Below are 23,492 nucleotides of genomic sequence, written 5' to 3'. Positions count from 1 at the left end.
CCCAAACAAGAGTTCCAAACTTTCTCTGCAATTAAGTCCTGACTGGAGTTCTACAGTTTCTCAAGAACAATAAATCTACAACCCATATTCATCTGTAATGGAACTCCGTGAGTTTCAGGTAGCTTAAACAGCTATCCATGATGATCACATAAAGCCTGAACATTTCATATATGTTCTCTGCTAACCTGCTAGCTCTTTACATTGATCCTTATACGTCACAATCTTACCTTTCTTTCTGATAGGGGCTAGGATCACTCTGTGGACATGAAGAGTATCCCATCCTTTCCAGATGAAAAAACAAAACAGGAAAGTCTATCCCTTACTACAAAGAATTAACACTGCTAAATAGTGTCTCAGTCCAAGATGCATTAGATCAGAAAGCACTTGGCTGTGTTAGTAATTTGCTAATTATGAAACTTAAACCTAGTCCCAAAAGAGAACAGGTGCATTTCCTTTGATTCAAGGCTCTTCTTCTTTCCTCTTTCTCTCCTTCTTAGCTCCCATTTTTTCCTTTTCAGAAGCATTTTCTAACAACTAAAAACTTGGACCCCTGGATGTGGCAGAGAAATACAAATGTGAAAAACCAAACTTTATGCTTTTCCTTTATGCTTTACTTTACAGGGGTACCTCAGAAATACTGCAGGTTGGGTTCCAGACCACTGCAGTAGAGCAAATAAAGCAAGTCATACTCATGTTTTGGTTTCCCAGTGCACATGAAAGTTACTTTTAGGACAGGCATGGTGGCTCACGCCTGTAATCCCAGTACTTTGGGTGGCCGAGGCAGGAGGACTGCTTGAGGCTAGAAGTTCAAGACCAGCCTCGGTAACATAGTGAGATCCTGTCTCTAAAAAAAATAAAATAAAAATTAGCCAGGCATGGTGTAGTGTGCCTGTGGTCCCTGCTACTCAGGAGGCTGAAGTGGGTGGATCGCTTGAACACAGAAGTTTGAGGCTGCAGTGAGCCATGATCATGCCACTGCACTCCAGCCAGGGAAACAGTGAAGCTCTGTCTCTGAAATATATAACAATTATGTTTACACTACACTGTAGTCTAAGTGTGCAATAAGATTATATCTAAGACAATAACATACATACCTTTATTAAATATACTTTATTGATTAAAAATGCTTATAATCATCTGAACCTTGAGTTAAACATTTTGCTGGTAGAGAGTCTTGCCTTGATGTTGATGGTTGCTGACTAATCGGCAAGGTGGATGCCTAAGGTCGAGGTGGCAATTTCTTAAAATAAGTCAACAGTAAAGTTTGCCATATCAACTGACTCAACATTTCATGAGATATTTCTCTGTAGCATGAAATATTGTTTGATAGAATTTTACACACAGTAGAATTGCTTCCAAAACTGGTGTCAGTCCTCTCAAACCTTGCTGCTGTTTTTTTTTTTATCAACTAAGTGTATGTAATATTCTAAATCCTTTGTTGTCATTTCAACAATGTTCACAGTATCTTCCACCAGGAGGAGATTCCATCTCAAGAAACCACTCTCTTTGCTCTTCCCTAAGAAGTTACTCTTCAACCATTCAAGTTTTATCATGCAGCAGTTTCAGTCACATCTTCAGGCTTTTCTTCTAATTCTAGTTCTCTAGCTGATGTCACATCTACAGGGACTTCCTCCATTGACGTCCTGAACCCTTCAAAGTCATCCATGAGGGGTGGAATCGCCTTCTTCCAAACTCCTATTAATGATACTTTGACCTCCTCTCATAAATCACAAATCTTCTTAATGGCATCTAGAATGATGAATCTTTTCCAGAAGATTTTCAATCTACTTTTCCTAGATGCATCGGAGGAATCACTATCTATGGCAATCAGAGCCTTACAACCTTGATCGATGGGATAGAGGGTGGATGCTGTGTTAGAAAGTGATACAGTTTGGATATTTGTCCCAGACCAAATTTCATGCTGAACTATAATCCTCAACGCTGGAGGTGGGGCCTGGTGGAAGGTGTTTGGATTATGGGGGCAGAACCCTCACGGCTTGGTGCTGTCTCCATGACAGTTCTCACAAATCTGGTCATTTAAAAGTGTGTGGCACCTCCACCCCTCCTCTTTCTTTTTCTTCCTTCTGCTTTTGCTATATGATGTGCCTGCTCCTACTTTGCCTTCTGTCATGAGTTAAAGTTCTCTGAGACTTCCCAAGAAGCCGATGCCAGCACTAATTCCTGTACAGCTTGCAGAACCATGAGCCAATTAAACCTCTTTTCTTTATATATTACCTAGTCTCAGGTATTTATTTACAGTAATGCAAGAACAGCTTAATAGAGAAGGCATGATGAACGTTGCTATCAGACCTCTTGGGTGACCCAGTGGCAATGTCAATGAGCAGTAATAATTTGAAAAGAATCTTGTTTAATGAGTAGTAGGTCTCAACATTGAACTTAATACATTCAGTAAACCATGCTATCAACACTGAGGTGCTGTCATCCAAGCTTTGTAGTTCAATTTATAAAGCACAGGCAGGGTAGATTTAGTATAATTCTTAAGGGCCCTAGGATTCTTGGAATGGTAAAGAGAAATGACTTCAAGTCACCAGCTGCATTGGGCCTTAACAAGAAAGTCAGACTGTCCTTTGAAGCTTTGAAGCCAGGCATCCGTTCTCTAGTTGTGAAATTCCTATGTGGCATCTTCAGCCAACAGAAGACAATTTAATCTATATAGAAAATGTGTTGTTTTGTGTATTCACCTATGTCACTGTCTTAGCAGACCTTCTGGATAACTTGCTGCAGCTTCTACATCAGCATTTGATGCTTCACTTTGCACTTTTATGTTATGAAGATGTCTTCTTTCCTTAAACCTCACAAACCAACCGTTGCTAGCTTTTAACTTTTCTTCTGCAGCTTCCTCATCTCTCTCAGCTTTCCTAGAATTGAAGACAGTTAGCATTTTGCTCTGGATCAGGTTTTGGCTTAAGAGAATGTTGTGGCTGGTTTAATCTATCCAGACCATGAAAGCTTTTCCCACATCACCAATAAGGCTGTTTTGCTTTCTTATCATTCATTTGCTTACTGGGATAGAACTTTTAACTTCCTTCAAAAACTTTTCCTTTGCATTCACAAACTGTGTGGCACTAGTGGCATAACTTTCAGCCATTTTTAGCTTTCAACATGCCTTCTCACTAATCTTTAATCTTTCCTGGTTTTTTACTTGAAGTGGGAAATATACAACACTTCCTTTACTTGAACACTCAGAGGCCAATGTAGGGATATTAACTGTCCTAATTTTAATATTGTTAGGCCTCAGGAAATACAGTGGCCCAAGGAGAGGGACAGACAGAAATTGTCAGTCGGGGAACCAGTGAGAACATACACATTTGTCCATTCAGTTTATCATCTCTTATGGTCTCAGTTTGTGGCACTCCAAAACTGTTACTATAGTAATATCAAAATCACTGATCACAGATCACCATAACAGATACAATAATAATGAAAAAGTATGCAAGAACTATCCAAGTGTGACAGAGAAACATGAAGTGAGCACATGCTCTTGGGAATATCATGCCAAAAACTTGTTAGACACAGGGTTGCCACAAATCTTCAACTGGTAAAAAATTCATTACTTGCAAGATACAATAAAGTGAAGCACAATAAAACAAGGTATGCCTGTACTCTATTTGTATGATATATGGCATTTAGAAATCAAATCTCTCTTGTGCAAGGTTCTAGCCTCCTATGAGTTCCACCTGGTTTTTAGAAACTAATTTTTTAACTGCCTAATTTTCCAGTGATACAATTTTATTAACTTATTCCCACATCTCTAGTTGCTCAGGTCTGGCAGATCTGGGCATTCAATTACTCATTAAATATAAATAAATAATAATTGTGGGCCAACAAACATAATCTCAAATTGATACTAGGCTATTAGTGAATTCTGCAAAACCTAAATCCTAATAACATTACGAGCAAAAATGGGCTGAAACAGATTCATGAAACACCAATCCTACATGGAGCAAAACTGGACTGTAACTCCTCATCACAATCCAACTGGTATTTTTAGATCATTTACATGGATGATCTTCAGTGGCAAAGGGGGATTTAAGGAGAATACCTATCTATCCATCCATCCATCCACCCATCCACCCATCCCCTCCTTTATGCTGATACTTTATTTTTGTCTGTGTTTTGTTTTTAAAACTCTAACCAAGAGCAGGCACAAAAAAGGACTGACTGAGAACAGTTCAGAAGAGCCACTTATTAAAACTAAAATACACCACTTGTATTAGGAAGGTATAATCCAATGTTTAAATAAATCATTTTTAAATGCCCTAGCAATATGAGGGTTACATTGTATAGCTGATTTATCATAGCAGACAGGCAGCACAATTTAAAGCACGTATTCAGAACAATGACTACACTGAATTTCACTCTTTTTTAAAAAAATCACACTTTAAGTTCTGGGATATATGTGTAGAACATGCAGGTTTGTTACACATGCATATACATGTCATGGTGGTTTGCTGCATCCGTCAATCCATCATCTACATTAGATATATCTCCTAATGCTATCCCTCCCCTAGTCTCCGACCACCCAACAGGCCCCAGTGTGTGATGTTCCCCTCTCTGTATCCATGTATTCTCATTGTTCACCTCCCACTTATGAGTGACAACATGTAGTGGTTGGTTTTCTGTTCCTGTGTTAGTTTGCTGAGAATGATAGTATCCAGCTTCATCCGTGTCCCTGCCAAGGACATGAACTCAACTCTTTTTTATGGCTGCATAGTATTCCACAGTGTATATGTGCTACATTTTCTTTACCCAGTCTTTATTATTGATGGGCATTTGGGTTGGTTCCAAGTTTTTGCTATTGTGAACAGAGCTGCAATAAACATATGTGTGCATGTGTCTTTATAGTAGAATGATTTATAATCCTTTGGGTATATACCCAGTAAAGGGATTGCTGGATCAAATGGTATTTCTAGTTCTGATCCCTGAGGAATCACCGCTCTGTGTTCCACAATGGTTGAACTAATTTACACCAGCAACAGTGTAAAAGTGTTCCTATTTTGCCACATCCTCTCCAGAATCTGTTGTTGCCTGACTTATTAATTAATTAATTTATTTATTTATTTTTTGGAGGAAGGGAGGAAGGCAGGAAGGGAGGGAAGGAGGAAGGGAGGAAGGCAGGAAGGGAGGGAAGGAGGAAGGGAGGGAGGAAGGAAGGGATGAAGGAAGGAAGGAAGGGAGGAAGGGGAAAGGGAGGGAGGGAGGGAGAGAGGGAGGGAGGGAGGGAGGGAGGGAAGGGAAGCAAGGAAATAAAGCAATGAAAGAGACATTGCCGACCTGGTTCTAGAGGTTTACAAGTTGATTTTTTTTTTTTTTTTGAGAGAAGGAAAGAAAAAAAAAATGAGTAAAGGAGAGGAAGAAAGAGGAAGAGAAAGAGGGAGGGTGAATGGAAATATTGCTTTATTCTGAAAAAAAAAAAGGGTATTAATGCCCAATGTTTCATTTAAACCTATGAGTAGGTGTGATGTGGTATTGACAAGAATGTATATTTTGTGTATTTGAAGTGGAGAGCTCTATATATATTTATTAAGTTTACTTCTTCCGGATCTGAGTTCGAGTCCTTGATATCCTTATTAATTTTCTGTCTCATTGAGTCTGAGTCTCTATGTATCTGGGTGTTAGGATCATTAGCTCTTGTTGTTGTACTGATCCTTTTACCACTATATCTTTGCTGCTTTAAAATCTATTTATCAGATACGGGAAATGCAACTCCTGCTTTTTATTTATTTATTTATTTATTTTTGCTCTCCATTTGGTTGACAAATCTTTCTCCATCCCTTTGAGTCTTTGTGTATCCTTGCATGTGAAACAGGTCTGGATGTAACATGCCATTGGGTTTTGGCTGTGTCTTTTGATTGGGGGATTTAGTCAGTTTATATTTAGGGTTACTGCCATTTGATGTTAACTGGCTGTTTTATCCGTTCGTTGATGTAAATTCTTCTTTATGTTGGTGCTCTTTACTTGATGGTGTATTTTTAGAAAGGCTAATACTGGTTGTTTCTTTCTGTGTGTAATGCTTCTTTCAGAAGCTCTTGTAAAGCAGGCCTGGTGATAATAAAATCTCTGAGTTCTTGCTTGTTCATAAAAGATTTTATTTTTCCTTCAGTTGTGAAGCTTAGTTTGGCTTGATATGAAATTCTGGGCTGAAGGTTCTATTCTTTGAGGATGTTGAATATTGGCCCCCACTCTCTTCTGGCTTGTAGAGTTTCTGCTGAGAGATCTGCTGTAAGTCTGACAGGCTTGCCTTTGTGGGTAACATGACCTTTCTCTCTGACTGCCCTTAGTATTTTCTCCTTCGTTTCAACCCTGGTGAATCTAACGATTATGTGCCTTGGGGTTGCTCTTCTTGAGGAATATCTTTGTGGTGCTCTCTGTATTACCTGGGGTTGAATGTTGACCTGCTTTGCTAGTTTAGGAAAATTTTCCTGAATAATATCCTGAAGGGTATCTTCCAGCTTGGATTCATTCTCTCCGTCACATTCAGGTACACCTATCAAACGTAAATTTGGTCTTTTCACATAATCCCACATTTCTTGGAGACTTTGCTCATTCCTTTTTATCCTTTTTTCTCTAATCTTGTCTTCTTGTTTTATTTCATTAAGTTGGACTTTGACCTCTGATATTCTTTCTTCTGCTTGAACAATTTGAGTGTTTAAACCTGTGCATACTTCTCGGAGTTCCTGTATTGTATTGTTCAGTTCCATTAATTCATTTATATTCCTCTCTAAGTTGTCTATTCTCAATAGGATTTCATCAAACCTTTTTTCAAAGTTCTTAGTTTCTTTATGTTGGGCTACAACATGTTCTTTTACCTCACTGAAGTGTTTTATTATCCATTCCCTGAAGAGTGATTCTGTTATTGGGATGTGCTCATTCTCCATCAAACCTTGTTCCATTGTTGATGTGGAACTGTGATCATCTTTAGAGGGAGAGGCATTCTGATTTTGAGTATTCTCAGCCTTTTTATGCTGGTTTCTTCCCATCATTGTAAATTTATCCTCCTGTCGTCTTTGAAATTACCAACTTTCAGATTAGGTCTCTTGAGTGGATGTCCAAGTTGTTAGTTCCCAGGGCCAGAACGGCGGCGTTAAGACTGATGGTGCTTTTCTGCCCAGGATTCTCCTGTCTGGCTTCCTTCTTGTGTCCGTAATAGGTGACTCTGCCTTCCCAGGGCTCCAAACCTCGGTCAGAAGCGGAACCAGTCTCCTTTACTCTGCGCCAAGAGCTGCCGCGCCGAGGTGCCGTCACAGCCGCTGCGCCAGCCTCAGGAGTAGTGCTGGGGACCCGTGTGGGTCCTCCAAGCCTTGGTCAGAAGGGGAACCAGCCCTGTTTACTCTGCTCCGAGAGCTGCCACACCGAGATGCCAGCAAAACTGCTATGCTGGCCATAAGAGTCGTGCTGGCGACCCGTGTGACTCCTCCACTGGGGATCTTCTGCTCCGTGAGCAACCAGAATTTGTCTGAAAGGGTGGTGTCCTCTAGTTCTCTGTGGTTTCACTGAGAGCTGCAATCCCAAGATGTTAGCGATCCGCCATCTTGGATTGTTCCCGTTGTCTGACTTTTTAATGATCACCATTTTAACTGGCGTGAGATGGTATCACATTGTGGTTTTGAGTACATTTCTCTAATAATCAGCGATGATGGGCTTTTTTTTCATATGTTTCTTGGCCACACAAATGTCTTCTTTTGAGAACTGTCTGTTCATATCCTTTGCCCAGTTTTTGATAGGGTGGTTTTTTCATTATAAATTTAAGTTCCCTGCAGATTCTGGATATTAGCCCTTTCTCAGATGGATAGATTGCAGAAATTTTCTTCCATTCTGTAGGTTGCCTGTTCACTCTGATAATAGTTTCTTTTTCTGTGCAGAGACTCTTCAGTTTAATTAGATCCAATTTGTCTATTTTGGCTTTGTTGCCAATGCTTTTGGTGTTTTAGTCATGAAGTCTTTGCTCATGCCTATGTCCTGAATGGTATTGCTTAGGTTTTCTTCTAGGTTTTTTACGGTTTTAGGTCTTAAATTTAAGTCTTTAATTCATTGTGGGTTAATTTTTGTATAAGGTATAAGGAAGGGTTTCAGTTTCAGTTTTCTGCATATGGCTAGCCAGTTTCCCCAGCACCATTTATTAAATAGGGAATCCTTTCCCCATTGCTTGCATTTGTCAGTTTGTCAAAGAGCAGATGGTTGTAGATGTATGGTGTTATTTCTGAGGCCACTGTTCTCTTCCATTGGTCTATATATCTGTTTTGGCACCAGTACCCTGCTGTTTTCATTACTTACACTGTGTTTCACAAGGCAATGTATGGGTTGTACCTGTTCTTAATATCTTTTCATACTGAATTACCTCTTTTGTTTTATATCTGCAATTCTGAGCTCTTAAACAAGTTCTCAGAATAAAAATTACCCATTTAAAAATTACCAGTGAGTACTTTGTATTGTTAGAAATGTTTACTTCAGAATCACAGAATGATAGTCTTAAAAACTAGGAGAACTTTAAGGGCAATTTTTAGCCTCATCTCTCATCCAGTTCAGGTTTTATTTCTACAAAATCTTACAGATAGAGCATCATCCAGCATCTGTTTGAACAGATCCAGTACCTAGTAGCTCACTACTTCTTTTAAAAGCTTAGTTCAAGGATCAATATCACTTTTATACCTAAAAATTAATACTGCCTTTTTATGCAGAAAGAACTCTTTCTCTCTTGAAAAATATTGCCTATAGTATTTCATTTGTGTTTTTTATATTTATTTGTTTTTAATTTAACACCAATTGCATCTGATAAAGACTGTGCGCATCCTACAATAAAATATTTAAATTTAAGTTCATGAAAGTTTATGTGTGAAAACTTTAAAAACCCAAAACAAAATGTGTAGAAGAAAAGAAAGTATACCAACTGTCTAAGCTCACTAACAGCATCACTATGAGCATTGAATATAGTCCTGAACTTTCCAGCAGCAAAGGCCAAATGAGACACTAATAACAGTGGTCTAACTATCTAATTTTAAAAATTATTAAAAATAAAACAGACAAGACTTTTTAGCTCATTAGTTCTTTAAAAGGAAGTAACTCTTGATTTGTGAAGAACTGAGTCCTTAGAAAGGCAATACTAGCCACAGAACAGATATGATAACTTAACAGTACACAGAAACATTACTCATGTGGTATTACTCTCATTCTCCCTAACCCTGGGTAACCACTAGTCTACCTTCTCTCTATATAGATTTGCATATTCTGGACATTTCATATAAATGGGATCGTACAATATGTGGTCTTTGTAACGGACTTCTTTCAAATAGGACAGTGTCTTCAAGGTTCATGCATAATGTTGCATGTATCAGTATTTTTTGTTTGTATGAATGGGTAACATTTATTTTATGGATATACCACATTTTATTTATTTATCAGTGGATGAGCATTTGGGTTGGTTCCACTTTGCTACTGTTTAAATATTTGTCCCTTCCAAAATTTATGTGGAAATTTAATCCCCAGTATGACAGTACTGAACGGTAGGGCCTGTAAGGCCGGTTGCCTTGCCGGGAGGTTGGACACACCCACCTCTGCACCCGGCACCAGGCTCTGCACTTGGCACCTAGCTCTGCCTCATGGCTCCCCTGGAAGGCTCCAGCTGATGCAAGGCTCCTGGCTGGCTCTCCCACTGGAAAACCTGCCCAACAACCCACTAACCAACAGCAGCCTGCCCCGTCTTAATCCCACTCCCCTGGAGTTAATCAGAGCACCCAGCTGTTGCTCGTTCCTTCTAGCCATAAAAACCCCACACCCCAGGAAGTTGGTGCGACTTCCCTGGCCCCTTTCCCCGGGACCATGGAACCTCGCCTGGGAGCTGAATAAATTGGATTTTCATTTTCTCATACTGGGCTCAGTTTCCTCATTTTAAGCTCGGCAATAAACCTTACAGGGCCTTTAAGAAGTGATTGGGTCATGAGGGCAGATTCATGAATTAATGGATTAGTGGGTTCATGAAAGTGGGAGTGGTGGCTTTACAAAAAGAGGAAGAGAGACTTGAGCTTGCATGCTCAGTCCCCTCACCATGGGATGCCCTATACTGCATCAGGACTCTGCAGAGAGTCCCCACCAGGAAGAAGGCTCTCACAAGATGTGGCCTGTTGACCTTGGACTTCTCAGCCTCTATAGCGGTAAGAAATAAATTCCTTGTCTTTATAAATTACCCAGTTCCAGGTATTCTGTTATAAGCATTAAAAAAAAAAATGAACTAAGGCACAGTTTTTGGCTATCATGAATAATGATATTAACATTCATGTACAAGTTTTTGTCTTATGTTTTCATTTCTGTTGAGTATATCTGATTATATATACCTAAAAGTAAATTTGGTGGGTCATAGAGTATTCTATATTTAACCTTTTGAGGCACTGCCAGACTGCTTTCCATTCTTACCAGCAACAGACAGAGGCTCCAATTTCAGAGAACTCTTTTTAAGTCACTATTCCAACTCTCCACAGAGAAGAAAAGCCATCTATAGAACTTGAATCATGTCACAAATAGCTCAGAAGATTGAATTCAGAACTGGATTACAGCATGCTCCAACTTAATCTCATATCTAGCTCTATATAACAGGGTTTGGTTAAAGGCTGCAAAATGTAAGACTAAAGTGATATTTTATACCTACTAATCTATCTTCCAGATGAAATTCCCACAAATTTTCAGGTTAGGTAACCATACATGTGAACTACAATGGCTCATCAATAAGGAGGGAACTGTATCACAATGGTTCAGGCCACACATCCACTAACTAATAATTTTTCATTTCTTCTTTGTTTACTTCTGTAAGTCAGAGAGACTTAAAATATGGTCTAGGGACTCCTGAGGGAGCTTAAGACCCTTTTGGTGGCTCAAGGTCAAAAATTCTTCATAGTAATACTAAGATGTCATCTGTCTTTTCCTATTCTCGTTCTTTCACAAGTGAAGGGTTTACAAAATACTACATGATATGTGATATAAGATAGAATATCAAAGGTGCCACAAGAACACAGTTGTCTTCTATGAAGCCACACATTAAAGATATTTGCCAGAATGTAAAACAATGCCACTTTTCTATTTTTTATTTTGGGAAATAGATATTTTTCATAAACATATGTACTATTTATGATTACATATAGTGGACTCATTATGTGTAAAATTATTTAAAAATATTCTTTATATTTCCTAATTTTTGAAAGATAAATATTGACATGTCATAAACAAAAGCCCTTTGGAGTCCTCAACAATTTTCAAAAGAATAAAGGTATTTTAAGACCAAAAAGTTTTGAGAACCACTGCTTTAAGTAAAAGTGGTACTTCTGTAATAAGATCAAAAAATAATTTTGGGTTTTGAAATTCAAACAAATATTTAATTCCAAAGCCCATATTATATTCATTCAACAAAAATTCATTTAATGCCTATCATGCATGTACCAAATATTATGCCAGTATACTACAACATTCTTGCAATTATTCACCACTGTTCATTTCCTGTCTATAAAATAAATGAGGGGAAAAGATGTGTTCACATGATAAAATTATGGTGTATTTCACTGTATTCAAATGCACAGGTCGATTGTTAGGTACTGTGACTACTTTGCCATCTTGTGTTCAGTGAAGAAATTGCACATTATTGTAATTACTTCCTATTGTTGAGGAAAGGTGTTAAAATATGCAACTATGGTTGAGGATTTTAATCCTACCCCTCGATTCTATTAATGTTAGCTTGATGCCCTTTGAATCATTGCTATCACAGGCATAAACAGTTTTCCTAATGAAAAGACCCTTTTCATCATTATAAAATGTCTTTATCTCTGATAAGAGTCTTTGTCTCATAATCCTTTTTATCAGATATTAATATAATCCAACCAACAATAAAACTTACTAGTTGGATAGCATACTTTTTTCCAAACATTTACTTTTAACCTATCTGTGTTTTTAAAGTATATCTCTTATAGACATCATGTAGTCAAGTCTTGATAATACATATATTTACACATGGGTGCACACACAGAGATAATCTCTATCTTATCTATGTGTTAGAGTGTGTGATTCATTTACACTAAATTATTAGTGTAATTAATGGGAAATTTTACTAATCTCCCTCCCAGCCCCTAGTTTTCTGTTTATGTCTCTGCTTCTCTTTCCCTGCCTTCTTTTGAGTTAACCAAACTTTTTTAGAATTTCATTTTATTTTATCAATTGGCTTTTTGGCCTTCCTCTTTAAATTATTTTTTAAGCGAATGTTCTAGGAATTGTGGTATATGTCCTCAACTTTTACCTGCTTACTTAAGAGTTAATATTTTATGGCTTCCTACCTAAGAACCATTTACTGCTAATTCCTATCCTTTAACTCCACAATACAATGTTAAAACTTTTGCTTTACATAGTCATGTATTTTTATAAAATGAAGAGGACAAAAAGTAGTATTTTCTCTTAGTCACATATTTACAATCTCCTAAACATCTCAACTTATTTATTTATTTAATCTATTTTTGAGATGGAGTCTTGCCCTGTTGCCCAGACGTAGGGCAGTGGCAGGATCTCAGCTCACAACATCCTCCGCTGCCCGGGTCTCAGCCTCCTGAGTAGCTGAGACTACAGGTGTGTGCCGCGACACCCAGCTAAACTTTTTGTATTTTAGGAAAGACAGGGTTCCACCATGTTGGCCAGGATGGTCTCGACAGTCTGACCTCGTGATTCGATCACCTCAGCTTCCCTAAGTGCTGGGATTACAGGCATGAGCCACCACACCCAGCCAATATCAACTTCTATCTGGTATCACTACTTTTCAACCTAATGAACTTCTTTTAGCATCTCTTATGTTGCAGGTCTACTGGTAATAAAATTCCAGTTTTGGTTTATCTGAAAAAGTCTTTATTTCATCTTCACCCTTAAGGAATTCTGTCTCTTTACGGATATAGAATACAGGGTTGATGATGTTAATTTTTCTTCAGCAGTCATTTTCATTATTTCCTAGTGTGTTTTCTCTGGCAGCTTTCAAGATTGTCTCCTTATTGTTAGCTTTTAGTTGTTTAAATATGATGTACCTAGGTATTATTTTCTTTCTATTGATTATGTTTAGATTTGCCAAGGCTCTTAATGTACAATTTATGTCTCTCACCAAATTTGTAAAATATATGGCTACTATGTTTTTATGTTATATATTCTATGTTTTACATATATGTTACATATATGTAAAATATATGGCTACTAATATTTTTCTGCCCCATTCCTTCACTCTTCTCTTTCTAGAATACGAATGACACATTTATTAAACATTTTTATTTTGTCTGATAGACACCTGAGTCCCTGTTCATTTTATTTCTGATCATTTTCCTCTCTGTTCTTCAGATTAGACAATTTCTATTCATCTATCCACAAATTTATTAAGTCTTTTCTATGTTACCTCCAATCTGCTACTAACCTCATTCAACCAATACATTATTTCATGTATTTTTCAATTCTAGAATTCTATTTTTTACTTTCCATTCCTCGAGAGTTCCTATTTTTTGTTCATTATATCCATGTTTTTGGAGGTTTTTTTTTTTTTTTGAGACAGTCTCACTCTGCCACCCAGGCACAATCTCAGGTCACTGCAACCTCTGCTTCCCAGGTTCAAACGATTCTCCTGCCTCAGCCTCCTGAGTAGCTGGGACTACAGGAGTGTGACACTATGCTCGGCTTATTTTTTTGTATTTTCAGTAGAGATGGGGTTTCCCTGTGTTAGCCAGGATGGTCTCATTCTCCTAACCTCATCATCTGTGCACCTTGGCCTCCCAAAGTGCTGGGATTACAGGAGTGAGCTACTGTGCCTGGCCTATACTCATATATTCTTTTATTTACTTAGCACAGTTATAAACAGTGCTTTAAAGTACTTGCAAACTAAGTTCAATATCTGGATCATCTCAGGATCAGTCTCCAATAACTACCTTTTCTCTTGAGTATATCTAGTAACTTTGGATTATATTCTGGCCTTATAAATATGTTGTAGAAACTCTGGATTCTGCAATATTCCTGAAAAGATTATTGACTGTTTTAGTAGGCAATTAACTTGACTAGACACAACTCCAAACTGTATCCCCTCTGGTAGAAACAAGTTAAAATCCAAGGTAAATTAATTTTATAACAATTTAAAGTAAATGTGGTCTTGGTATATTCAGGAATGGTAACTAGAAAGGCTTAAAAGGTGTTAGGACAATAGAGAACTTAGGACTTCTAAATTAAAAGTGTTCATTTGTCTCCTACAGTCCTGAAAACTTCCTAAAATGACTGCAAAGGATAAATAAGACATAAAATCACAGAGATACAGAAATCAGAAGGGATAATAGAAACTAAGTTCTGGAAGCCTGAAAACCAAATGGATGGGTGATATACTTAGCAGAATGAAGAAAGGTGAAAATAAAGTTTGTGTATAAGGCGGAGAGGAACTTCTATCAAAACAAGTTTGTTCAAGAGAACCCCCAGAGGGTACAGGAATTAGAGATTCCAGGTAGTTCTGAAAGTCACAGTGTAGGAAGGTATCGAATTCAATATAAGAAGCAGTACGAGGCTGGGTGTGGTGGCTCAAGCCTGGTAAACCCAGTACTTTGGGAGACCAAGGAGCGGGGGACTGCTTGAGGACAAAAGTTCGAGACCAGCCTGGGCAACAAAGCAAGACATTGTCTCTATACAAAATTTAAAAATTAGCCAGCTATGGTGGCATGCACCTGTAGTCCCAGCTACTCAGGAGGCTGAGGTGAGAAGATCACTTGAGCTCAGGAGTTTGAGGCTGCAGTGGGCTAGTATTGCACCACTGCACTCCAGCCTGGGCAACAGAGCAAGACCTTGGCTCTAAAGAAAAAAAACAAGAAAGAAAAAGACAAAAAGGCAGTATAATCCCTAAATCCTCTCTGGCATATCCCACACAACCAAGCAACAACCCTCCTGTCCAACCCTGTGAGAAGTGTAGGTGTGCTCTCTGGAGAAAATAAACCAGAGAGACATTACATTCAGGGAAACAGACATACTTGAAGTGAGGAAGAGGAATGAACTAAAAACAAGAAAAATTTTAAGTGTCAAAACATTATGATCCACCTCCTACCACCACCACCCATTCCTAAACAGGTCCCAGGACACTGATTTGTAGATGACTGTAGAATTCTTCTTAGTGAGAGAAGACCAGCCAAATATTGATGCCAATGCCGGAGGAAAAATATTTTTAAATAGATACCTCCCTAATAAACAGAATGTGATAAAGGTCTCTAAGCACTTCAGAAGGTTAACTAGGCATAATTATCAAAGATCATCTTATGTGACATTATTAGTACTAGGAAAAATAGCCTTGACATTTAACTAAAAGGAAACTGACCAGTAAAAGCATAAAAAATTAATCAGCAATCTAAACAATCTGTTACACTCTAAATGTTTTGAAAAAAATTTATAAATTTCTCCTAGGGAGACTAGAAGTCATTAGCAATAGCCACATTTACAATAATTAAATCAGATTTACAACTTATATCAATATTACACAAGTAATCTCTTTAAAAAAAAAATCGGTTTCCCTGCCTTCCTCCATCTCTTTTCAGCTCCATGGGTTCATTTCTCTGACTATACCTTAGATTTAACAGTGACAGTTAGCAGCACTTAACTACCTTTGCTGTTAGTCACTTGGACAGAAAAAAAAAAAATTAAAGCCAAATGAGTCCTTCTGCTCTTGGCTATTTCCTATTTTCCAAAACAAGACAGCTATAAGCATTCATTAAGATAAAATAAACTGAAGGAGTAGTTTGTATGTTCCCATCACAAAAAGACCATAAATATTTGAGGTGATCAATAGCTAACAACCCTGATTTGATCATTACACAATGTATTCATGTACTAAAATGTCACATGGTAGCCCATAAATATGTATGATTGTTATGTATCAATGAAAAATAAAAGTAAAAAAACTGGGAAAAACGTAGAAAGCCACAAGAAAACACTGCTCTCACCCTTAACAGAAAGGCACACAATCCATTTTTAAAAAATCATAAAATTTTGAGCCTATCAGAGAGGTGAGGTTATAAGGCAACCAGATATCTAAATTCCAAAGGATGACAAGCCTCTCTGAGGAGATGAACCATTTCAGCTTCAGCAGAGCACAGAAAAATGAGACATCACCATAAAACAACTGAAATTTTAACCAACTCTAAGGGCCAAGTTGCACTAGAGCCAATTTAGAATCCCTGAGAACCTCAAACACAAGTGGATTCTGTTCCCGCTTGACAACTCTTTTTTCATCATCTTTCACATCTTGAGATGCTCATGAGAAATATTATGAGCAAAGCAGACCTGAAAATGGCCCACTGGTAGCACAGTTTTGTAATACCTGCAGCAAGACTGAAGGGTAGTGCAAGAGTACAAAGAAAAGTTCATCCACACTTAAAGCCTATAAAAGTGCAAGGTGGTAATGAGCTACTGTTAGGGTGAAGTGGGAATTTCACCTACACCACAGATCCAATGTTGAGACAAAAGCCATCTACTCATGGGAAGGAGAAGTAAAGCCTCCCACTCTAGTCCTGTACTGAAAGGAGGCAAAGACTAACTGCTGTTGGAAAGAGTAGAAAACATACTCTCCCTTATCCTGCACTGACACTAGGCAAATGCTAGCTAAATACAGGGGCAAGAACAAAAAATATACTCATACCCAGATTCGGTGTGAATACAAAGCAGTGATCCTCTAGCACTGGAAAAGAGACAGGGAAATTGTTCACATCCTAGAACCTTTGCCCTACCTTTCCTGCCTGATACAAGGCAAAGCCCAGCTGCCACAAAGGAAAGAAGCGTGAAACCTGCCTGCATTCTATATGCTGCATTGAGTAGGTTGCAGGTTTTATCTCCCCTTGGGGAAGAACAGAAGCAATGAGAAACCTCAGCCCCTGGGGCTCAGATGCATAAAACCTGTCTAAGACTGAGGCTGAAACAGGAAAACTGCAAAACCCCTTCTGCCCCGACAAGTCTCATACCAAGTAATAAGTAACAGCATCTGCCTTTTGGAGAGGAGCCAAGAGCCACAGAGAAAGATCCTACAAAGTTATATAGGATAAGGTGTCAGCTACGAGTAGAACAAGAACAATGGGCAAAAAACCTCTAGCATTGTAGGCCCTGAATTAAAAGCAAGGTAGCAGTGGCCTACCACTGGAGGAATTTGAAGTCTGTGGTGCACCGATGGTAAAAATAGCAAAATATACTCCAAGTCTAGCTCAATTACTTACTAGATTGACTCAACCTAACTACCTGTCAGAAAAAAAAAAAAAGTACTACATGTCTGAGTGTAAATACCACAGTTGCTACTATTACTCTATATGTAATGTGTGACATTCAATCAAAAATTACAAGACCCATCTTTTTAAAAAGATAACGACTCATAGTCAAAAGAGAAAACAGCAACACAACCAGACATGTTGGATGCTGGAACTATTAGATAGGCATGTCAAAATACCTGTGACTGATTTTTTTAAAAATCTAGTGGAAAATGTGGATGACTAACAGATGACAAATTTCCAGCAGAGAGATGGGAACCATAAAACAAAGTCTAAAGGAAATACCAAATAGAAAGAGATGATGTTAGAATGAAGAATTTCTTTAAGGGGCTTATCAGCAGATTGGAAATAGAGGAAAGACTCTGCAAACTTAAAGAAAGATCCATAAAAATTATTTAAACAGAAACAAAAGAGGAGTGAGAAAACAGAATGGTGCATCCCAGAGCCCTAGGACAATACAGGCTAACATAACTGGAATCCCAGAGGAAGAAGCAAAAGAAATATCTGAAGAGATAATGGCTGAAAATTTTCCAAAATTAATTTGTTGGAGAATCCCAAGCAGGAGAAATACAGGGAAAACCATATCAGAGTCAAAGTGCTAAAACCTAAAAGAAAGTCTTCAAGGCAGCCAGAGGAAAAAAAAATCTTACACACTGTTATGATTTAGACATTTGTCCCCTTCAAATTTCACGTTGAAATTTGATCCCCAGTGTTAGAGGTAAGGCCTAATGGGTGGTGTTTGGTTCATGGGGGTAGATCTCTCTTGAACATATTAATGCCCTCCCTATGGGTGAGTGAGTTCTCACTCTATTAGTTCCTGTGAAAGCTGACTGTTAAAAGGAGACTGGCACATTGCCCACCGCCCCCCACCACGCCTGCCCTTCCCCCTCTCTCACCATGTAATCTTTGCACACACTGGCTCCCTTTCACCTTCCATTTGAGACCCTCACCAGATGCAGATGCCCAATTTTAAACTTTCAAGCCATCCAGAATCATGAGCCAAATAAACCTTTTTTATTTATAAATTACCTAGCTTCAGGTATTCCTTTATAGCAACATAAAAGGAAATAAGACATGTGTCATGGGAAAAAAAAGAATGATGGCAGAGTTCTCATCAATGCAAACTAGAAGATGGAATGACATATTTAAACTGATGGAAAAAAGAACACTGTCAATCTAGAAATATATGCCCACTGACAATGTATCTTTAAAATGAAGGCAAAATAAAGACATTTCAGAAAATAAAAGTGAGGGAATTCATTGCCAACAGATCTGCACTATTAAAAAAAAATGTTAAAGGAAGTTCTTCAGGGGAAATCTGGATCAACAAAAAGGAAAGACAACCACAGAAAATGGCAAAATGTGGGTAAATGTAAAAGATAATTTTTTTTCAGGCTGGGCGCAGTGGCTCATGCCTGTAATCCTAGCACTTTGGGAGGCCAAGGTGGGTGGACTGTCTGAGCTCAGGAGTTCGAGACCAGCCTGGGCAACATGGCAAAACTCCATCTTAAAAAAAAAAAAAAAAAAAGTAATTTTTTTTCATTTTATCTCTTGGAAAGATAAGTAGCTATATAAAGCAAAAATAGTACCATATTGTGGAGTTTACAGCTTATACAGAAGTAAAATGAATAATAGTAATAACAGATAAGGGAAATGGGAGTTTTTATTAAAAGGTTATTATTCTATATGTGAAATAGTATATTATTTGAAAGTAGACTGATAAATTAGAAGTGCACATCATAAACCCTTAGAGCAACTGCTAAAAAAAAGAAAGAAGTATAAAAAATAGTGGAGAAAAAATAGTTTCAATAAAATATAATGATGACTATGTCAATAATGGATGAATCCAGGCAGCTGAAGAATTTATGGAATTTACTGCATCACACTTGTAACTTTTCCTAAGTCTGAAACTTTTTTCAAAGTAAAATGCTTAATTAAACAGTATTCAATGACAAAAATTCCCTTTAAGAAATCTTCAGTATTTACCGAATCCCCACAGCAAAATCTACAAAAGAATATAACTATACAAAGGAGAGAAACCATACAAAACCTATCAGACTGTTGCTCACATTGAATTAATAGACCATGAATGTGTATCAGAGAACTGTCCAGAAATCATAAAGTTTCTGATTAAGGAACTAGTACATTCCCTAACTCCAGGAGCCAATAATATGGAAACATGAAAAATTAAAGTCCCTCAACTGGGTTCTATCTTGCAAAATCATTAGAATATCCCTACTATCAGAGGTTTTTGAACCAGAGCTACTCCATTTTGAGAGAGGGCTAGGAAAATAAGGCTGGGACTTGCTGGGCTGAATTCCTAGAAAGTCAGGCATTCCTAGCCTCTAGATGTTTATGGTTAAGGGAACAAATTAATAAGGTCTACTAAATAGACTCAGACTGGGCAGTGTCCAGATAGCCTGATATCTGAGAACAAAGGTATTCCTAATTTTGCTTCAAAGATAATAATATTGATTCTTGCAAAATGTAGTAATTAATTAATCCTTTTTCACAAACCCTTGTAGCAGAGCCCATCTCCCAACATATACAAGCATTGTACCTAGTATGGAAGTGTTCCTCCTCTTACTCTTGGCAACGCCCTACTCTGTCCTATGGAGTAGCTGTACTTTCACTACTTTGCTTTTTTTTTTGGAGACGGGAGTCTCATTCTGTCACCCAGGCTAGAGTGCAATGGTGTGATCTTGGCTCACTGCAACCTTCGCCTCCTGGCTACAAACAATTCGCGATTCTCCTGCCTCAGCCTCCTGAATAGTGGGATTACAGGCACGTGCCATCAAGCCCAGCTATTTTTTGTTTTTTAGTAGAGATGGGATTTCACCATGTTGGTCACGCTGCTCTTGAACTCCTGACCTTATGATCTGCCCACCTCAGCCTCCCAAAGTGCTGGGATTATAGGCGTAACACACCGTATCTGGCCTTCTTTACTTTCTTAATGAACTTGCTTTTATTTTGCACCACAGACTTGTCCTGAACTCTTTCTTGCACAGATCCAAGGACCCTCTCTTGGGGTCTGGATTGGGACCCCGTTCCTGTAACATATTTCTGGTGACCACAGAAGGGACTATAGTGCAAAAATCCTGACCCAACGGCTACCTTTGGGTAAGTGGTGGTGGACCCATAACACTACCATAATGTGGTTTAAAAGTCCTGCACATCCTGTAGTCCCAGCTACTCAGGAGGCTAATGCAGGAGGACTGCTAGAGCCCAGGAGTTCAAGTCCAGTCTAGGCAGCATAGTGAGACTTAGTATCTAAAAAACATTAAAATATTTTTAAAATTAAAAAATAAAGTCTTGCACATATCAAAATCTACATGACTCAAAGAACATTTACTGACACTAATCATGACTTATGCCTTCTGCTAGATGCAAGGGATATAGGGAGAAAGTGATACATTAATAACCTGAAAGTTGAGAATAGAGACAGAAATATAAAAAGTGCAAAAAAATGAAACAGATGTTCTAACAGAAGTCCTACCTACCAGGTACAAAGGAAGAAAGCCTCATAGAAGAAGCAGTCAGGGAGGGTCAGTCAGGTCCCAAAGATGAAGAGACTGAAGGGAAGAAACTGTTGGAAGAATGAAAGGCAAGAATTGATGATGTCAGACAATACAGGATGAGCAATGGCCCAATGTCATAAAAAAAAAAAGGCTGGAAAGGACTGATAAGAACACAAAAATGGATTACCCTTAGGAAAAAAAATGTCTTCGAAAGAATGATATCTGAGGCCAAGCACAGTGGCTCATTCCCAGCACTTTGGGAAGCCAAGGCAGGAGGATTGCTTGAGGCCAGGAATTCAAGACCAGTCTGGGCAACATAGTGAGACTGACTCTACAAGAAATAAAAAAATAAAAATAAAGTAGCCAGGAGTATTGGTGCACACCTGTAGTCCCACCTACTTGGGAGGCTGATGTGGGAGGATTACTTGAGCCCAGGATATTGAAGCTACAGTGAGCTATGATCATGCCACTGCACTCCAGTCTAGGTGACAGAATGATACACTGTTTCAAAAAACATAAAAGGAAGAAGATGGGAGGGGATGGGGCAGGAAGTCTTTGAAAGAAGTGTGTCTTTCTGATAAAAAAGAGAAGACAGACTATCCCTACCACTTCAAGTTCCTTATATTCGCTGTAAACACTTGCACATGTACATAATTTCTTTTATCACAAAGAAATCACACGCAAACACATCACCCATCCTTTGCATGGTTTTTCCTGGAGCCTGGAATAATGTTCCCATTCCTCTTCTTGCCTAGGTAAATCCCATGTATCCTTCAGATCTCAGCCCAATCTTCTGCAGTCTTTATTCAGCACAGCACACCTCTCCTTAACAACACCTAACAGACTGGATTAACACTTTCTGTTCCCTGGTACATTATAAATTCTATGAGAGCACAGGCCATCTCTACTTTAAATTTGTATTACCCTCCAGAACTTGGTGTAATGCATGACGCATAGCAGACCCAGACCCTTGAGAAATATTCATTAAATGAATGAACCAAGAAAAGAAACTTAAAACCTGTCTTCTCTATATTTTATGAGCGACAACTATACGGAGTCACACAAAAAAGAGAAAACTATGTTTTATCAAATTACTAAAGATAAAAACTGTCTCAGAAGGATATCCCATATGATTCTTAACTAGCAATGTTAATTAACACGAGAAGAGTTACAATACAAGTAATAGACACCCATGATAATTTCTTAATTTATTTATGTTATGCCACTCAAAATGAGAAACACATACAAACCACGATTAACTTTAGACTGACTAGAAAAGAACAGGAGGCAGCACAGTCGATAGTTTAAGCATAAAAGCTTAGAATCAGACTGCCTAGGTTGAATCCATGGCTCCATTCTCATCAGCTATGTCTTTGGCAAGTTACCAGACTCTCTGGTAGACATTAATGTTTTCCCCTAGCATCCAATCCCATTCTAGCAACAGTACCACTTTTTTGTTCAGGGAACCACTCCCTGTCTTACATGCTTCAGTTTGGTCCCATTCTAGGGTGTAGGATGCAGTTTGTGACCTAGATTTAAGTGAATAATTATAAAATGTTCTGTTAAATAGAGACTGTACCAGCAATGGAAACATAATCAAAACTGTGACAATCAAAGCCAATTCTAAGACTTTATCTTAACTATTAGAAAAACAGAACAGAGGGCTGGGCGCGGTGGCTCACGCCTGTAATCCCAGCACTTTGGGAGGCCGAGGTGGGTGGATCACAAGGTCAAGAGATTGAGACCATCCAGGTCAACATGGTGAAACCCCATCTCTACTAAAAATACAAAAAATTAGCTGGGCATGGTGGCGCTAATTTTTGTATTTTTAGTAGAGATGGAGAATAGTAATCCAAGCTACTCGGGAGGCTGAGGCAGGAGAATTGCCTGAACCCAGGAGGCGGAGGTTGCGGTGAGCCGAGAGTGCGCCATTGCACTCCAGCTTGGGTAACAAGAGCAAAACTCCGTCTCAAAAAAAAAGAAAAACAGAACAGAACGAGAAATAACTAGGGTTGAAGTTTCTGGAGTCATCTTCAGGCTATGAAGTTAGAGTTAATCCTAAAACAGAGTGATCTCAGAAGGGAAACCAAAAGGTAATGTGAAAGCAGGTCCTGGGGGACTTGGTCTGAGCCCCTGCATCAATCTGCACTTGTAACTTTTTAGTAAATTTTTGCTTCTGCTTAAGCTAAGATAGTTTGGGGTTTCTATCACTTATCCATGACTCCCCACTAATGCATTTTATCAGCTTCAGTTTTCTCATTGGGTAAATGAGGATTCTCTAAGCTTCAGTGCCCTCAATCTGTGAAGTGGAGGACCTACCTCACTGGTCTGTTCTGAAAATTAACACATAGCACACAGCACATACCTGACACATCAACAACCCTGCTAGGGTATTTAAAAACAAAAAGCACTTTCTAAAAAGAATATTTAACTATACATGAGGTTTTAATTTAACACCTGAGAATTATGTGAGTGGGTAATATGTTTGTGAAAAAAGATAATGGCAACAGCCAAAACGTAAATAGGGGTAAGAATTGCCACTACCAAATAATTCAGGCAATAACCAGGAGCATAATGAGAATTACTGGAAATTAAGTATATTGATGCAACTGCTGAAGAAAAAAACCTTAAAGTAGCTACATCACTAAAAAAAGTAATGAAATAGAAAACAAGTGATGAA

The 23,492-nt window shown here is 38.3% G+C and overlaps 1 protein-coding gene across 27 annotated transcripts in view; it reads right to left on the bottom strand.

Moving 5' to 3' along the window:
* CYB5R4 (cytochrome b5 reductase 4) overlaps positions 1 to 23,492 on the bottom strand; it is a 105,035-nt gene that overhangs the window by 68,990 nt on the left and 12,553 nt on the right. Inside the window, exon 1 of one of the 27 annotated variants that reach the window (XM_078369694.1) lies at positions 20,795 to 20,897. The exons of the other annotated variants lie outside the window; for them this stretch is intronic. Coding sequence (XP_078225820.1) covers positions 20,795 to 20,819 — 25 coding nt within the window. The 5' untranslated portion in view covers positions 20,820 to 20,897. Of the gene's footprint in view, positions 1 to 20,794; positions 20,898 to 23,492 lie in introns of those variants that run through there. 27 annotated transcript variants of the gene reach the window in all.

The sequence above is a fragment of the Callithrix jacchus genome, chromosome 4, assembly GCF_049354715.1.
Source record: "Callithrix jacchus isolate 240 chromosome 4, calJac240_pri, whole genome shotgun sequence".
NCBI lineage: Eukaryota > Metazoa > Chordata > Mammalia > Primates > Cebidae > Callithrix > Callithrix jacchus.
This window is presented reverse-complemented; position numbering and strand designations above follow the sequence as displayed.